At 37.1% G+C, this 16,581-nt stretch overlaps 2 protein-coding genes across 2 annotated transcripts; one reads left to right on the top strand and one right to left on the bottom strand.

Moving 5' to 3' along the window:
• Window positions 1-12,443: 12,443 nt before the first annotated feature.
• LOC117614196 (hydroxyethylthiazole kinase) lies at window positions 12,444-13,909 on the top strand. Its single transcript, XM_034342922.1, has 2 exons — window positions 12,444-12,962; window positions 13,289-13,909. The coding sequence occupies exons 1-2, from the start codon at window positions 12,504-12,506 to the stop codon at window positions 13,679-13,681; spliced, it is 852 nt and encodes a 283-aa protein (XP_034198813.1). The 5' UTR covers window positions 12,444-12,503; the 3' UTR covers window positions 13,682-13,909.
• A 967-nt stretch (window positions 13,910-14,876) lies between these two features.
• LOC117615073 (dirigent protein 16-like) lies at window positions 14,877-15,706 on the bottom strand. Its single transcript, XM_034344066.1, has one exon. The coding sequence runs from the start codon at window positions 15,704-15,706 to the stop codon at window positions 14,948-14,950; it is 759 nt and encodes a 252-aa protein (XP_034199957.1). The 3' UTR covers window positions 14,877-14,947.
• Window positions 15,707-16,581: the final 875 nt, after the last annotated feature.

The raw sequence follows: 16,581 nt of genomic DNA, 5'->3' as shown, positions 1-16,581 counted from the left end.
AGAAATAAAAAAGAAAGAAGATAAACCCAACGATTTTAGATTTAGGGATACACTCATCCTTTCCGTCTTCTTCCTTCCCCTTGAAAAACCTTAGAAATTCAACAGTCCTCCATTGAAGAACTAAGCTCTCGTTGCAACAGTCTCTGTCGCCACTAAAACACCGTCGACCTATATGTACTTGAGCAATTGTTTATCAGTTGATTGTTTCTCTCATAATTGCTACTATTTGATGCCAAAGAGCTGAAGAAGAAGTTGGACAAATTGGAGTCGCAGGTACAGAGAGAGAGTCAAACAAGTCAAGCTCGACATGGTCTACAATCAGGACATTTAGAGCACCACCAAATTTGTCCACAAATGGGTCTAGGCTCGAAGTCGATGTGAGGATTAGGGCTCAATCTGAGGTATTAGTGGGTTTCAATAATTAAACTTTTATTTAGTAGGAACTTGGGTTTCAGTTAGTATTGCAACATCAGTTGTGTTGGTAATTTTGTTAGGTTGTTATTAATAGGTTAGCCGAGATAATCTCTAGCTTGCAATCAATTAGTTGATTAATTGTGCATTAGTAGGATTGTGGATTCTATTGGTTTATTTTTAATAATAAAGTTCATTCTCTCCGTATATGAGTTAAAGAATCATGGTCAACGATAGAAAGTTTTGCTTATTTCAGCAGTATTTTTAAGCATGAGCATACCTTCTTTTTTTTCTTTCTTTTTTTCTTTTTTTTGTTGATAGAAAATTCTGTAATATTATGTTGTTCCCTATACCAATTATGTTGGTCAGTTCATGGTTCGTCTTTTTATCATACCGCAATATGTCGGTTGGTTCACGATTTCATTGAAAAGTTGCGATAACCAAAACGCAACCACCCTTTATCTACGCCACTGGTCCTATGAGAGTCGAGAAACTTTGAATGTTAAATGAAGGAACCAAAATGAACAAAGCCAGTGAATCAAATCAATTTATCATAGCATATGCCAAGTACAAAATATAAGTCCATCTTCCATTTAAATCCAATGAAATCAAAGTTGATATAAAATTTCTTGAAACCTATCTTCTTCTTTAATTTCGAGAAATTTAAATTCATACACTTGGTAAAGAGAACAAAAGAGATAGATTTGATCAATAGAGCATAAAGTCCTCAACATTAAAACTAGCAAATTACAAACTTGTTAATTTCAACAATCGGAGATAACCAAATCCTATATATGCCTCGCATTAAATAAATAAATAAAAAATCCCTATATGCCGATACCAATACAATCAAGTTCTTGTTTTAGTTTTAGTTTTAGTTTTAGTTTTTTTCTTTTTTGAAACAAGCGATAGTATTTATTGAAGAAATAGAACATAGTACAAAGCCACAAAAGTGCCGAAATGGGTACATCTCTAGTGATCAAATGAATTGATATGAAGAGAATTACGCCTAAACCAACAAAAATTCAAACCCTTGATTCAACAGCCCGAAACTCTTGATAATTATACATATATGAAGAAGAGCATAATGTGAGTTACATTTTCCATCTCCCATAACAACAAAGAAATTACAACTAATTAAGGAGCATATGATTTCAGACTACTATCGTTCCAGTCTTTGCAAATGTCGTAATGACCGGTTAAATAGTTCCACATGCAAGGACCCTTTGGTATTATGCTCCATATGCACTTATAACTATCACAATTCTCGTGGTCCCTATCTCCCATGTATATGTCGAAATAGTGAAATTCAGTTCCCCACTGAAAACTGCAATAGAATTGTGTTGTCCCCCAAAAGTTGGGCCGAAATGAAAACTCATACTTGCCTTTAATAGGGATAAGATGGGAACCAAGATCGTCCTGCTTGGATTTACAGTGAATGGTCATCTCTGCGCCCAAATCGTTAGTGGCGGTAATAGTTAGTCTATGCTCACGAAAACGCCAACCGCAAGTAGTTTGGAACAACACCAACACCATTAGCAGCAACAATACATTTCTGATGAGCAAAGCCATATTGATATTGTTTGTGTGAAAAGTAGTGGAGTATTTCTTGGTGGAAGATCACTTGGGTATTTTTTTCTTTTATATAGAGGTTCCTTATGGTCTAATTAAATGAGGTTCACAGACCCTGGGTAACAATTTTCTTTTGGAACAAAATGCAATTAGTTACAGCAAAAAGGGAAGAAAATTTATGTTGATGGTATACCTAGTGTTTTTGCAAAACTTGTGGTCTTTGGTAAAAGTTTTCCTTTCATGTTGGTCAAGAAAATTTAATACAAAGTAAATGATGATTTTGACCTTACCCATACAATTACAAACAGACTATGTCACCAAAATACTTAACGAAATTATGAAGCTAGGACCTGGTTAAAACGAACAACAAATGACGAGAATTGATTGGATTGAAACAATTAATTGAAACTAAATGGACCAAATTGATATCCAGATCAAAAACATGACCAGAAATGTCAATTCTCCATACAAATATTTCGGAGGCCAAAGTAGGATTATGATCCAGTAGTTTTGTGAAATTCGAGTTTTGGGTGTCTGTAGTGTCAATTGTTGCAATTTGATTCCTGAAATTTACTAATTACACGAAAGGCATGTGCGTGTTGTTCGTACACCTTTAAAAAGTCCAATTACTGTCAACGGGATCTAGTACAGTGAAAAATGGCCTTAACTTACAGACAAGAGGTCTCAGGTTTGAACCCCCATGACATTTTAATTTTATGTGTGTGTAAGAAATCGCCTTTTTTGTACTAAAAAAAGTCCAATTACCATTGCATATGTCAGTTGCGAACTAATTGTATCGAAATAATTGATAAAATAGGGCATATATTAGAATCAGCAAATTTACAAAAACATTACTTTCAACAATTATAGGTAACCAATTCAATATGCCGTTGCAAGTACAATCAAGCTCGTTTATTACAGATGAAGAAGAGCATATAACGTAAGTTCATTTTCCATCGCACATAACAACAAAGAAATTAAAACTAAGGAGCATATGATCTCAGATTATCCTTGTTCCACTGAAAGCAAATGTCGTAAAACTGGGTTTCATAGTTCCACATGCATGGCCCCTTTGGTCTTATGCTCCACAAGCACACATTGCACAGCGGGTGGTCTCTATATGATATGTATATGTCGAAATAGTGAGATTCCGACCCCCATTCGAACCTGCAAAAGAATAGTGTAGTCCCCCAAAAATTAGGTCTAAATGAAAACTCATACGTACTTTTAACGGAGATCACATGAGACCCGAGATCGTCGTCCTTGGATTTACAATGAACGGTCATCTCTGCACCCACATCATTAGTACTTCTAATAGTTTGTGTATGGTGACGAAATATTGCCTGGCACCTTGTAATCAGAAAAAAAAACTACCATTAGCAGCAATACATTTCTACTGAATAAAGCCATGTTATTGCTTGTTGGAAGTTTTCCTTGGTAGTAAAACACTAGGGTTTCTTGGTGGAATACCATTTGTGAAATATTCTTTCATATAGTAGGTTTCTTGTGGTCTAATTAAATGAGATTCATTGAACCTAGTAACAGTTTTCTGTGGGAATAAAAAGAAAATAAATTATATATAACATTCCAGAGTAATATTTCTGAGCATGACTGTTTGGTAATTTCCTAGTTTTTTTCTTTTTTTAAATTTTCTAAAAACAAGGTAAGTTAATATAGCATTCATTCACGAATCCCGAGCCTCTACATTTAACATTGGTGCATTTAAAGGAATAACCATTAGCAGTGGCCAACTTCTTGTTGTCCAAGGTCAGTCCATAACTAGGGGTGTACAAGATCTAATCCAATCTCCGCCCAAACCAATTTATTAGCATATGCCAAGTACATATATAAGTTCATCTTCCATTTAAAACCAATGAAATTGAAGTTGATATAAAATTTCTTGAAACCTATCTTCTTCTTTAATTCGAGAAATTTGAATTGATACATGTAGATTTCAACATTAAAGAGAACATTAAAACTAGAGCATATACTATAGTCCTCAACATTAAAACTAACAAATTACAAACTTGTTATTAATTTCGACAATGGGAGATAACCAATTCCTATATGCCCATACCAAGTAAGTACAATCAAGCTCTTGTTTATTACAGATATGAAGAAGAGCATATAATGTGAGTTACATTTTCCATCTCACATAACAACAAAGAAATTACAAATAACTAAGGAGCATATGATTTCAAACTCTTGCTCCACTTAGGGCTGGCATTTTCTACCGAAAAATCGTAAAACCGACTGAATCGGACCGAATCGAACCGGCCGATTCAGTATTTCATCGAACCGAACCGACTACGTGTGAAATTGTGCAAAAATATGCATTCTAGGGGATCCCCTGACCTAGGGTTTCAAATGATTCCATCTTTCCATTGGACTGCTTGGCTTTCTTATTAAATCTATGTACAACAAGAGTATTTAATAGCTTCTAAAGAGAATTAAAAAATATTATTAAAAAATTAGGGTTTTTAACCCTAGCATCTCTTAAATTCCAGACTCTATTCTTATCTTCTTCTTCTTATTTTTCTCTCCAGTTGCCATCTTCTTCATCCCCCTCACGAGCTTATCTCTTCTTCTCCTCCCTCTCTCTCCTTTTCGCTGCCACCATTCTTCTTCGAAGTTCATCTCACCATCACTTCTTCTTCTCCTCCTCCATCTCTCTTCTTGTCCCCGTCACAACCCTTCTTCTTCTCCTCGTCCTCCCTCTCTCTCCTCTTCGCCGGCGGCCTTCATCTTCATCTCCGTCATCTTTCTTCTTCTTCTTCTCCTCCTCTTTTTCTCTATCTATCGATCTATCTAGTTTCCTACCGTCACCGAATCATTCCGACTGATGATTTCGGTTCAACCGAAATCCGGTAAACCGACGGATTTGGGTATACCAACTACCCTCGGTCGATTATCGGTTGGAGCCCATCGGGTTGGTTACCGAGCCGATTCCACCCCTAGTTCCACTCGTAGCAAATGTCGTAATAACTAGTTAAATAGTTCCACATGCAAGGACCTTTTGGTATTATGCCCCACAAACACTTATTAGTATCACCAAACTTGAAGTCTCTAGAATCTATGTATATATCGGAATAGTGAAATTTTGTTCCCCATTGGAAACTGCAATAAAATTGTGTTGTCCCCCAAAAGTTGGGTCGAAATGAAAACTCATACTTGCCTTTAATGGGGATAAGATGGGAACCAAGATCATCCTGCTTGGATTTGCAGTGAATGGTCATCTCTGCGCCCAAATCATTAGTGGCTATAACGGTTTGTCTAGGCTGATGAAGACTTAAACCGCAAGTAGTTTGGAACAACACCAACACCATTAGCAGCAACAATACATTTTTTATGAGCAAAGCGATATTGATATTGTTTGTGTGAAAAGTAGTGGAGTATTTCTTGGTGGAAGATCACTTGGGTATTTCTTCTTCTTTTATATATAAAGATTCCTTATGGTTTAATTAAATGAGGTTCACAGAACCTAGTAACAATTGTTTTTTGGAATAAAAGTTATGTTGGTTTTTGTCATCTAGTGTTTTTGGTAAGTTGGTTATTGGTAAAAAATTTACTTCCATGTTTGTCAAATCCAACTCATTTTGCTCACCGCTTTAACTTAAGGTGTATTCTTATCACCCTTTTCAACACTTGATAAGTGCTCATGGGCAAAAACATAGTTAACTTTTTTGCTTTATATTTGTGAAACCATGGTTATGCCCATAGACATGTGTCAAGTACTGATAATGATATTTTCGAAAAAAAAGTAAGTTGAGAATGATGGTTATGGTACAACTTGGGTTAAAATAGTGAATAAAAATGAGCTCTTTCTTTAAAGTATCTCCATCCAAATGGAAGCCCAATTTCTTCAAAAATTAACAACTTGGAAAACTTAATATAGAGTAAATGATGTTTTTAAAAAATTTCCTTCCATGTTTATCAAATCTAACATTTTGTTCATCACTTTAACCCAAGGTGTATTTTCATTACCTTTCTCAACACTTGATGCATGTTCATGGGCTGTGGCAGAGCCACCTAAGGACCAGGGTGAGCCCAGGCCCTCTCTCATATTTTTTATTTTCACAAAGTTTTACTTTATATATGTTGTGCTAAAATATGAATATGGTTTGAATACTTTGGGTTGAGTTTTATTCTTCTCCATAAGGAGGTATATATACGAGTTTACATGAGTGCTTTACAAGGAAATAGATACAGTAATCAATTAGGATAGTATCTCCTAATTAAATAATGATTTGTCAACTATATAAAATAGGAAAGTAAATCCCTTAATTAATCAAGGAAATAAATCTCCTTGATTAATTAGGAGACTCACGTCAACACTCATCCTTAAGTTGGTGCATATATGTCACCAATGCCAAACTTGGTAAGTGAGTCATGAAATACTCTGCCACAAACAGCTTTTGTTAAGATATCTGCAAGTTGATCTTCTGATTTTATGAATGTTAGGCGGATGATCTTCTTCTCAATTTTTTCTTTAATAAAATGTCTATCCACCTCAACATGTTTGGTTCGATCATGTTGAACTGGATTATGGGCAATATCTATAGTTGACTTGTTGTCACAATGCAACTCCATTGGCTTTTCTGATTTGAAGCCCAATTCTGTCAAAAGTCTTCTGATCCACAATAATTCACAAACTCCGTGAGCGATTCCTCGATACCTTGCTTCTGCACTAGACCAAGAAACCACATTTTGTTTTTTACTCCGCCAAGTGACTAGGTTACCTCCCAAGAATGTAAAGTAACCAGAAGTAGAGCGTCTATCTGTAATGAAACCAGTCCAATCAATATCTGTATATCTAATAACTTCAAGATCTCCATTTTTTGAGAACATTAATTCTTTCTCAGGGGCTGACTTTAAGTATCTTAAGATTCGATTAACTGCATTCCTATGAGAAACACTTGACGAATGCATAAACTAACTAACCACACTCACAGCATATGCAATATATGGTATTGTGTGTGCCATGTATATCAACCTTCCAACAAGGAGTTGGTACTGTTCCTTATTGGTTGGTTCTTGGTCCATGTCTTTACACAACTTGTGATTCATCTCAATGGGTGTGTCAGCAGGCTTACATCCAAGCATTCTTGTTTCAGTGAGTAGATCCATTACATACTTCCTTTGAGACAAAAATATACCAGTTTTTGACCTTGCTACTTTGATTCCAAGAAAGTACTTCAGATCACCAAAATCCTTCATCTCAAATTCCTGAGACAAATACTTTTGCAACTTCAGTTGCTCTTCTGCGTTGTTTCCAGTTATGATTATGTCATCTACATAAACAATCAATGCAGTAAGTTTTCCTTCATCACGCTTCAAGAACAGGGTGTGATCTGAATTACTCTGTGTATATCCAAAATTCTTCATAGATTTAGTAAATCTGCTAAACTATGCCCTAGGAGATTGCTTTAACCCATATAATGACTTTCTGAGCTTGCAAACTTGATTTTTCTTGTCAGAAACTGAATTACATCCTGGGGGTAAGTCCATATATACTTCTTCTTCCAAGTCTCCATGTAAGAATGCATTTTTGACATCAAACTGATGTAGTGGCCAATCGAGATTTGCTGCTAGAGACAATAGGACTCTAATAATGTTAATCTTGGCTATTGGAGCAAAGGTCTCCTCGTAGTCTATCCCATATCTCTATGTGTACCCCTTCGCCACCAATCTAGCTTTATATCTTTCAACAGATCCATCTGCTTTGAGTTTCACAGTATAAATCCACCTGCATCCCACTGTCTTTTTTCCATGAGGTAAGGGCACGAGTTCCCATGTGACATTCTTTTGGAGAGCTTGCATTTCTTCATTCATAGCTTCATTCTATTTTGGGTCTTCTAGTGCTTCAGTTACACTGTTGGGGACAGATATGTCAGTTAACTGCTTCACATAGTGCACACGTGACTCTGATAATCTATTGATGGGGTATTTCCCTTTGGCTTTTAGATCTGCTTCATATTGTACTCTAGGTTTGCCACGGTTCTTCCTTTTTGGAAGCTGATATGCAGGCTCTATGCCTTCTGAAATCAAATCATCATGGGATATTTCATTAGTGTTATCAGTTTCAGGAAAAGATGTTACCTGAATGACTTCCTCAGTAGGTGATTGGTGCGGTACTGGAGCTGAAGCGAGCAAAATCTCATAAAATGGTTCAATTTCCTCATCCTGATTTTGCCAACGTGGAGACAACTGATCGTTTTCCTCTAGCGACCGTTCGCTGTCTACTGGTGGCAGGTCGTTTTGAAGCAGGTTCTTTGTAGTTGAAGAATTAAGGGGGGGCGACCAGTTACTTTCCACTAGCGACTGGTCATTTTGATGCAGAGTGATGTCATGGGGGAAAAAATCGAGAATTGGAGCAGTGGTGGATTCTCGATTCTCCTCATGGGTTGTTGAAAAATGTAAGTCATTTCCCGAAACAGAACATCTATAGAGGTAAAGACCTTTTGACTAGGAGGATGATAACATCGGTATTCTTTCTGATGAGGTGCATAGCCAATCAAAACACACTTTTCGGCTCGGGGATCCAATTTGCTTCTTTGGTGATCATGTAAGTGGACAAATACAACATAACCGAAAATTCGGGGTTCCAGGTTTGGGGTGGGAGTTGTTTGGATATGGTGGTGAAGTGTTTAAAGTGGTGTTCGGAAATTTAGGATACTAGAGAAAATCTGATTGATAAGGTATGTTGCAGAGATGACGGCTTCGCTCCAATAGGATCGTGGCATATTGGCACCAAAGAGAGAGGCACGAACGACTTCCAATAAGTGTATGTTCTTTCTTTCAGCCACCCCATTCTGTTGGGGAGTGTAAGGGCATGAGCGTTGATGTATGATGTCATGATCTTGCCAGAACTGGTTAAGATCATGGTTGAGAAATTCTCCGTCATTGTCTGAACGAAGAACCTGAATTCTGGCATGAAGCTGAGTCTCCACCATTTGATAAAACTGTTGAAACCTGGAACTGACTTCCCTTTTAGTTTTGAGAAGGGAAACCCAAGTCATGCGTGTGCAATCATCTATAAACGTGACAAACCATCGCACCCCTGTTGGAGTGGCAATTTGAGCAGGTCCCCAAACATCAGAATGAACAAGAGAAAATGGAACCAAACTCTTATTTGAACTTAATGGAATGGGACACGATGGCTCTTAGCCAATTCACATGTATCACACTGGAAGCTGGAAACGTCAAGACTGGAAAATAATGATGGAAACAACTTCTTAAGATAACCGAATGAGGCATGCCCAAGAAGTTTATGCCATAACCAAATTTTGTCTCTCTCCCCCACAGGACGAGTTCCACTAGTTGTGAAAGCTTGACCAACCTTGACCTCACTATCCGGTGCCCAGTCCAAGTAGTAGAATTTGCCCCGTTGAGTACCATAACCAATCGTCTTTCCTGTGATGATGTTCTGAAAAACATAATGATTCGGCCAAAATGTTACAGTACACTCCAAAGTAGTAGTAAGTTGTGCAACAGATAGCAAGTTATGGTCCAAAGATGGATTAAGTAATATAGAATCCAGATGTAGGGAAGTAGAGAGAGATAGAAAGCCCTCCCCAACCACAGGGGAGGGGGTACCATTAGCATTAGACACTATCGACGGAGTGGATAATTTGCGACTAATAAGTTGGCCAGGATCAAATGTCATGTGATTCGTATCACCCGAGTCGATAATCCATATGAATTTTTGAGAGGACGTATGAAAAGTAGAACCTTTGGTGGTGGCAATAGAAGCCTGAGTCCGGGTAGCCGGGTCAACAGGATTGACTGCATGTTTCTGTGAGTCTGCAATAAGGGGGAGAATCATAGGGGTTCCTCACATCGCAGCGAAAGTAAGATGCGATATGAGAATATGAGGAATTGTGATTTGAGGAATTTGATTTGAGGAATTTGATTTGAGGAATTTGATGTATGAATTTGATGTAGGAATTGGATTTTGAGATGTATGTGTATAAGATTTGAGGGTATGTGTTTAGGAATTTTGATAAGAGGATTTGAGGACTTTAGATTTGAAGGATTTGGATTTGGGGAAAAATATGAGGAATTTGATTTAGGGTTTTGGCTTTGAATATGATAAATTTGAGATAAGGGTTTAGAGACAATCTAGGATCGATTGCTCTGATACCATGCTAAAATATAAATATAGTTTGAATACTTTGGGTTGGGTTTTATTCTTCTCCATAAGGAGGTATATATAGGAGTTTATATAAGTGCTTTACAAGGAAATAGATACAGTAATCAATTAGGATAGAATCTCCTAATTATACAATCATTTGTCAACTATATAGAATAGGAAAGTAAATCCCTTAATTAATCAAGGAAATAAATCTCCTTGAATAATTAGGAGACTCACGTCAACATGTTGCTATATGTTTGTTTTTTGGAGTAAAAACTCTTAATTTTTTTTTTCTTATTCTATTCCTCTTTTGATTAGCTTAAGCTTTGTGAATTCCCCTTTCCCTCATTTTACATGTCTAAGTAGGGCACCTTAACATCGGAATTTATAAACATTTTTTGCATTTATTCTCTCTGTTGAAGTATAACTTATTAAATTTTGAGTCTTTAATAGTGTAGATGATGAGATTAATATTCAACCACTTTAAAATATGAAATTAAGAACAATTATGATTGTAACAAATGGATGAATTATTATTCAATATGAAATGATATTATTAACTTATTAACCGATGAGGGCTCCTATTCGAATTATTATTAAAATTTTGTGAAAGGCCCCATCTAATGTGAAATCCTAGCTCCACCACTGTTCATGGGCAAAAACATGGTTATGCCCATAGATACCTTTCAAGTGTTGAGAATGATATTTTCAAAAAACATAAGTTGAGAATGATGATGATAGTACAACTTGGGTTAAAATGGTGAGTAAAAATGATGATGATACTTCCAAGAAATTCACAACTTGGAAAATTTAAAGTGCTTCTTGAAAATACACTTCTTCAAGACTTCTCTTCTTATTTAGTTCAAGAAATTAAAATTGATATACTTATTAAAAACAAAAGTAGGTAGATTGGTAAATGCAAGCATATACCCCTCAACATTAAAACTAGGAAATTACAAAAATAACAGGGGTTCTTAGATTTAAGTTCAAAACGATTAGTTGTCATTGGGTTTAGTCCACGCGTTTTTGGTTTTAGATGTAGGTCCTTTGATGACTTTATTTACTTTCATATTGAAAATCTAAATTTAATGCATTATTTCCTTGTAATTGAATTTCGAATTATTTCCTTAATAATATTTACCTAATATATACCATTTAATCAATGAAAGTAAGACCCACATATTATACCTATGTAATGGGCAATAGGACAATATACCTATACCATAGGATTATATATCTACACCATTGGGTGAACAAACCACAAAAAATCTTACCTATAAATAAGCTGGAAAAATAGACAAGCAGAATATTAAATTACCTATAACTTAGGTACATAAAACATTAGTCGGACATTATATGCCACCTATATCTTCGGTACATAAAAAAGAAAAGTGGTAAAGTGTATGCTACTTGTAACTTAGATTCATAAACAAAAAGGCAAAAAAATGTGGTACCTATATCTCATGAATGTAAAAACACAAGTCAATTAATAACTTTTTTTGTTTGTTTTTTTTTTAAAGGGAGTATGTTACCTATAATTTATATATAAATATATATGAAGACCTTGATCCAAGTCCTTTGATTTTTGGGAAGCAAAAATTTGATAGATATATTATTTTTATTCTCAAGATATGCTTTCACCACTTTTATACCATCTTATCATCTCTATCACCACCGACACCCCACCATGACAATCACCGCCATAGCCACGACCCTAGGACCACCACCTCCATCGCCACCTCACTACCAACTCCACATCACCTCCACCGCCATCACCATCACCATCACCATCACCATCACCATCACTGCCACCAGCCCCACCCCCACCCCCACCCCCACCCTCATTCCCACCACCACCACCACCACCACTACCACTATCACCCCCACGGTAACCACTGCCACCGCTAGCATCATCACCATCACCATCACCGCCACCGCCACGAGCTCCATCACCACCATCACCACCATCACCACTACCACTACCACTCCCACAGCCACCGCCACCACAACTACCATCTCTACCGTGACCCACAAACTGCCATCACCATCATCACCACCCCTATTCTTAGTTTTTTGGGTGTTATAAACTCAGTTAAAATCTATACATGAATTCAGTCAAAATCTATGTGGAGTTCGTATAATTCATTCAAACTCAATTAAACTCCATCAACTTTATAACTCTTTTAAAATTATTTAAAATCTAAATTGAATACACTCTTTCATTTATGGAAAAAATTATTTAGAGGAAAAATTGACAATTATGATTGGGCAAAACGGCAGTTTAGCCTTATAAGTTATAACATACATATACATAAAGTCGATTTCTTTCTGCTACTAAAACGAGCCTTCCCCAGAAACAGAGCTCTAGGCAAGCAAAAGAGAGAGCATGGAAATCAAGTCCAACTACAAGGAAGAAGCACCAGAGGCAATCATGTGGTCCCAGAAAGCATGGGCCCTACTATCCACAGTTCGATCCCAATCACCGCTCATCCAATGCATCACAAACTTCGTGTCAATGGATCTGATGGCCAACACTCTCTTGTCCGCGGGTGCATCACCCGCCATGCTCCACACCTTAGAAGAGCTCCCGGACTTCACGCCTCAGATCCACGCGCTCTGCGTCAACGTGGGCACACTTTCCGCCGGCTGGCTACCGGCCATGAAGCTTGCCGCTGAACTGGCACATAAGTCCGGTAAGCCTTGGGTTCTCGACCCAGTTGCCGCCGGTGCCTCCAGTTTCCGGTTAAAGGCTTGCTTGGAGCTTGTGGAGCTTAAGCCTACTGTTATCAGGGGGAATGGGTCCGAGATTATCGCCCTCGCCAAGGGTTCTGTGGAACCCACCAAGGTAAATTTTCTTGCTTTATCACAAAAATAGTCTGATCAATGTTTCCATGAGGTGTTATGAAGAACAAGTTATCCTGTGTTTTGAATCGGATTTCTGATACCAAAAAAACTCCGTTGAAATTTGTTAATTTGAATTTTTTTTTTTTTTTTTTTGGGAAATTAGGTGTTTAAATTGTTGAGTCAAAGTTTTTGGCTTCATGCTAATAGTAAAGATGATGATTCAGTTCATTGAATATCAAAGATAAATTTTTTGCTTTTTTTTGTTTTTTTCTTTGTGCATACTAAAGTTGTTAAAAATAAATTTTAATTGAATTTTGTTGTTTTTAGGGTGTAGACAGTTCCCATGAGTCAACAGATGCAGTAGAGTCAGCAAAGTCCCTGGCTCAAGCCAGTGGTGCCATAGTGGCAGTTTCTGGAGCTGTTGATATTGTTACCGATGGGAAGAGAGTTGTTGGTGCTCACAATGGGGTTGCCATGATGACAAAGATAACAGCAACAGGGTGTTCAGTCACTGCCCTCATTGCTGCCTTTATTTCGGTTGATCAATCACATGTATTGGAAGCTACAGCTTCGGCGTTATCGGTATTTGGGATTGCTGGTGAGATGGGAATGAAAATGGCAAATGGTCCAGCGTCATTGCGGATGCATTTGATAGATTCACTCTACGGGATCGATGAAGCGTGTGTGTTTTCTCATGCTAAAATCACCAGCTTGTCGTGAACGACAAGGAGTTGTATGTGTGGTATGTTACTTACCATTAGACCTGTTTTGTGTGTTTTTCTTTTTTGTAGATTTGCCATATGTTGAGCAATTACATGAATGACGAATAACATATACTTTGTTCTTGGAAGTAGAGTTCCTGAGTCATTTACAGGCAAGTACAATAGTAATTGGAAGCATTCCCTTGTAAACTGAACTTTGTTTCACTTATGATTTTTTTCCCCTGTATTTTAAACTTTTCCTTTGTAATATAAAGAAACAGTCTCCAAATCTACAAAGATAGTTTAAAAGCAAAAATTTGGTAATTCATTCCAGTTGTAAGCTGCTGTGCCTGTTCCAACATTAATTATATGGGTTACATAGTGTAGCTACAATTTGGTTTTAGATGAGGTATCCTCTTTGAAAGTCGAAGACTAAGATGGTGGTTATGAGGCCATTTTGGTCCAAAGGAAATGCTCATAGTTGTCTACAACAAATCAGTTAAAAAAGAACTAAGAAAATCAGAGAGTCTACTTAAGAGTTGATGTCTCTGAGTCAATGGTTCTAGGTCTTAAAACGGTGTAATTTTCAAGTTTATAAGAATCTTCTACTATATAATGACTATTTGGGGTTCTGTTGGAAGCTCGATGAATACAAATCAGTTCTCAATGAAGGGAATTATTGTTGAAAGCTTGCTGCCTTGATATTTCATATACTTTTCATCTCTCTTTTCCACATCATTTTTCTCTGGAACTACCCTAATCATTCTTCTTCTGTTTTTTTTTTTCTAACGTTCTTTACAATTACTAAAATTTTGACATCTACAGTCTACAATAATAGGCAGCACCCACCTTGCGTTGCCTTACATTGAATACTCTTATGAGTCTCTTGCTTTAGAGAGAAAATTGTAGTCCAAGGATTACATTGCCATAGTTTTCGTTATTGGATAGTAACTGGTCATCCATCCGTGAGGACAATAAGGTTTGGTTTTATATGCGACGTTCTCATGCAATTTTTACTTATATGGTGGCTGTGATCTGCAGTAATGCATCTTGCATGATACGGTAATGATGTATGACATTTAGTATGATGGTGATTTCGAGTTTTTGTTTGATCTTGTTCGTTACCCTTTTAGCGGTGAGAAGATCAGTTGACAAGATATTCTTCATTAGGCATTACCATACTTAAGCAGAACAGTTACAATTGAAAGATACTCCACACATTTAGCTAATACAATCACAGACACTCACATTGACATTGACATCGACACAAACAGACCACTTTGTCTCAGTACTTTAAGTGGACAGTAATCCTCAGCAATGTTTCTGCACCATCTGTTGCATGTTGACCTGGAGGAATAAGTGGTTGCAGCTCTGCAATCCCATTGGCATTCTTAAACTTGCCCGTCCCTCCAGTCACTGACAACTGTGACTTGGTACTCCCAATCTTGTACACTCCGTAGAAGTTGAGGTTGTCATTATACTCCCCTCCTTCCATCATAGCCGTAAATGCCATCAGCTGTCTTGTTCCATCTGCAGAGCTTGCCACATAAACTCCTTGAGCTTTTCCAATCGTTTGCGAACCCAAGTCGGGACTAGAGGTCAGTATGTCATCAATGACAGTGATTGTCCCAAAGCCTAGTCCCAACCCATCCGGTGCTAGTTGGGTAGCAGGATTGCCATTCTGTTGAGCATTAGGATTTCCTGCAAAAGCTGTACCAGATAAGCCGGTTCCTAGTGGGAGACCATTGGCACCATTTACAGTTGGAATGGCACCATTGGCATTAGGGATAGCCACCGCACCATTTGGAGGAAGGAACCCTATCGGCTTCGCAAAGGGCACTTGGCTGCTGTAGATGTTGCCTAGCAAGCCAGTGATTGGCCTAGCCGTAGGGCTACTGCCTCCAAGAATGTCATGCATGTATATTTCAAGAACCGGTTTATTGCCAACTGGTGCAGGATCAACTGCAGACACAAGTACAATTGCATTGTGCATATTTGCAATCAGCATTATGATGAAAACAGATGAAAATGTATGCTTGAACATCCTGAAATTCGGTGTCTAAAGATGTAGAATTGAATGCTGAAGATTTCTTGCTGAAGTACTCTGATGGGTAACAGATATTGCTCTTAATATAGAGGAAATGGGCACATGGAGTGGTTGAGGCTACTCCAAACTCAGGAGGTGAAGTTGTTTGATTATCTTATTTGTAGGAGTCATTTGAATTTTGTTCTAGGTGAATTAGTTATTGATCACAGATGGCATACAGAAGTGGGTTTGTTGTATTGTATCATTGGTTCCACAAGACTAAATAAATGAACTGATGAGATGATCATCTGATTTACCTTTCTTTTTTTCTTTTTTTTTTTCTTTCTTTTTCCAAATGTCGCAGCTGATTTACTTATTGGTTAATTTCCGCTCTGCTTTCATGGTATTATATTGTTTTTGCAATTGGTCAAAGTTTGTAGCCTTGCGTATATCAAAGATGCATGTACCAGCAATAATAATAATAATCATTCCCAAACTGCCCCATTTATTTATTCATTTATTTTGGTTGCTTGAAAAGCGCTGGAAAGGATGAATTATTTTGTGAGCAACCTTATGAGACAACCCTGAAAATCAGACAACGCGGCAATACTTCAGTGTTTTTTAAAGGTATTTTTTGTTGTAATAAATAGTATGGCCGAGCGGCTATACTCTTTAAATATAATATAATTACATAGTATAGCTGCGAGGCTATACTTCAGTTTTATTAAATAAATCGTGTAGCTGCGCAGCTATACTTGTGTTTTTTTTTAACTTTTCTTAATAAATTGTATAGCCGTGCGGCTACACTGGGTTCTTTAGTTTTTTTTTTTTTTTTTAAATTTTCCTTGAATTTCATTTATTGATAAGAGTGGTTTAGAAAATACACGTTTTTA

This window comes from Prunus dulcis, chromosome 1 (assembly GCF_902201215.1).
Source record: "Prunus dulcis chromosome 1, ALMONDv2, whole genome shotgun sequence".
In the NCBI taxonomy this organism is placed as follows: domain Eukaryota; kingdom Viridiplantae; phylum Streptophyta; class Magnoliopsida; order Rosales; family Rosaceae; genus Prunus; species Prunus dulcis.
The sequence above is the reverse complement of the archived record's forward strand: the minus strand, read 5'-3'. Positions and strand labels throughout refer to the sequence as shown.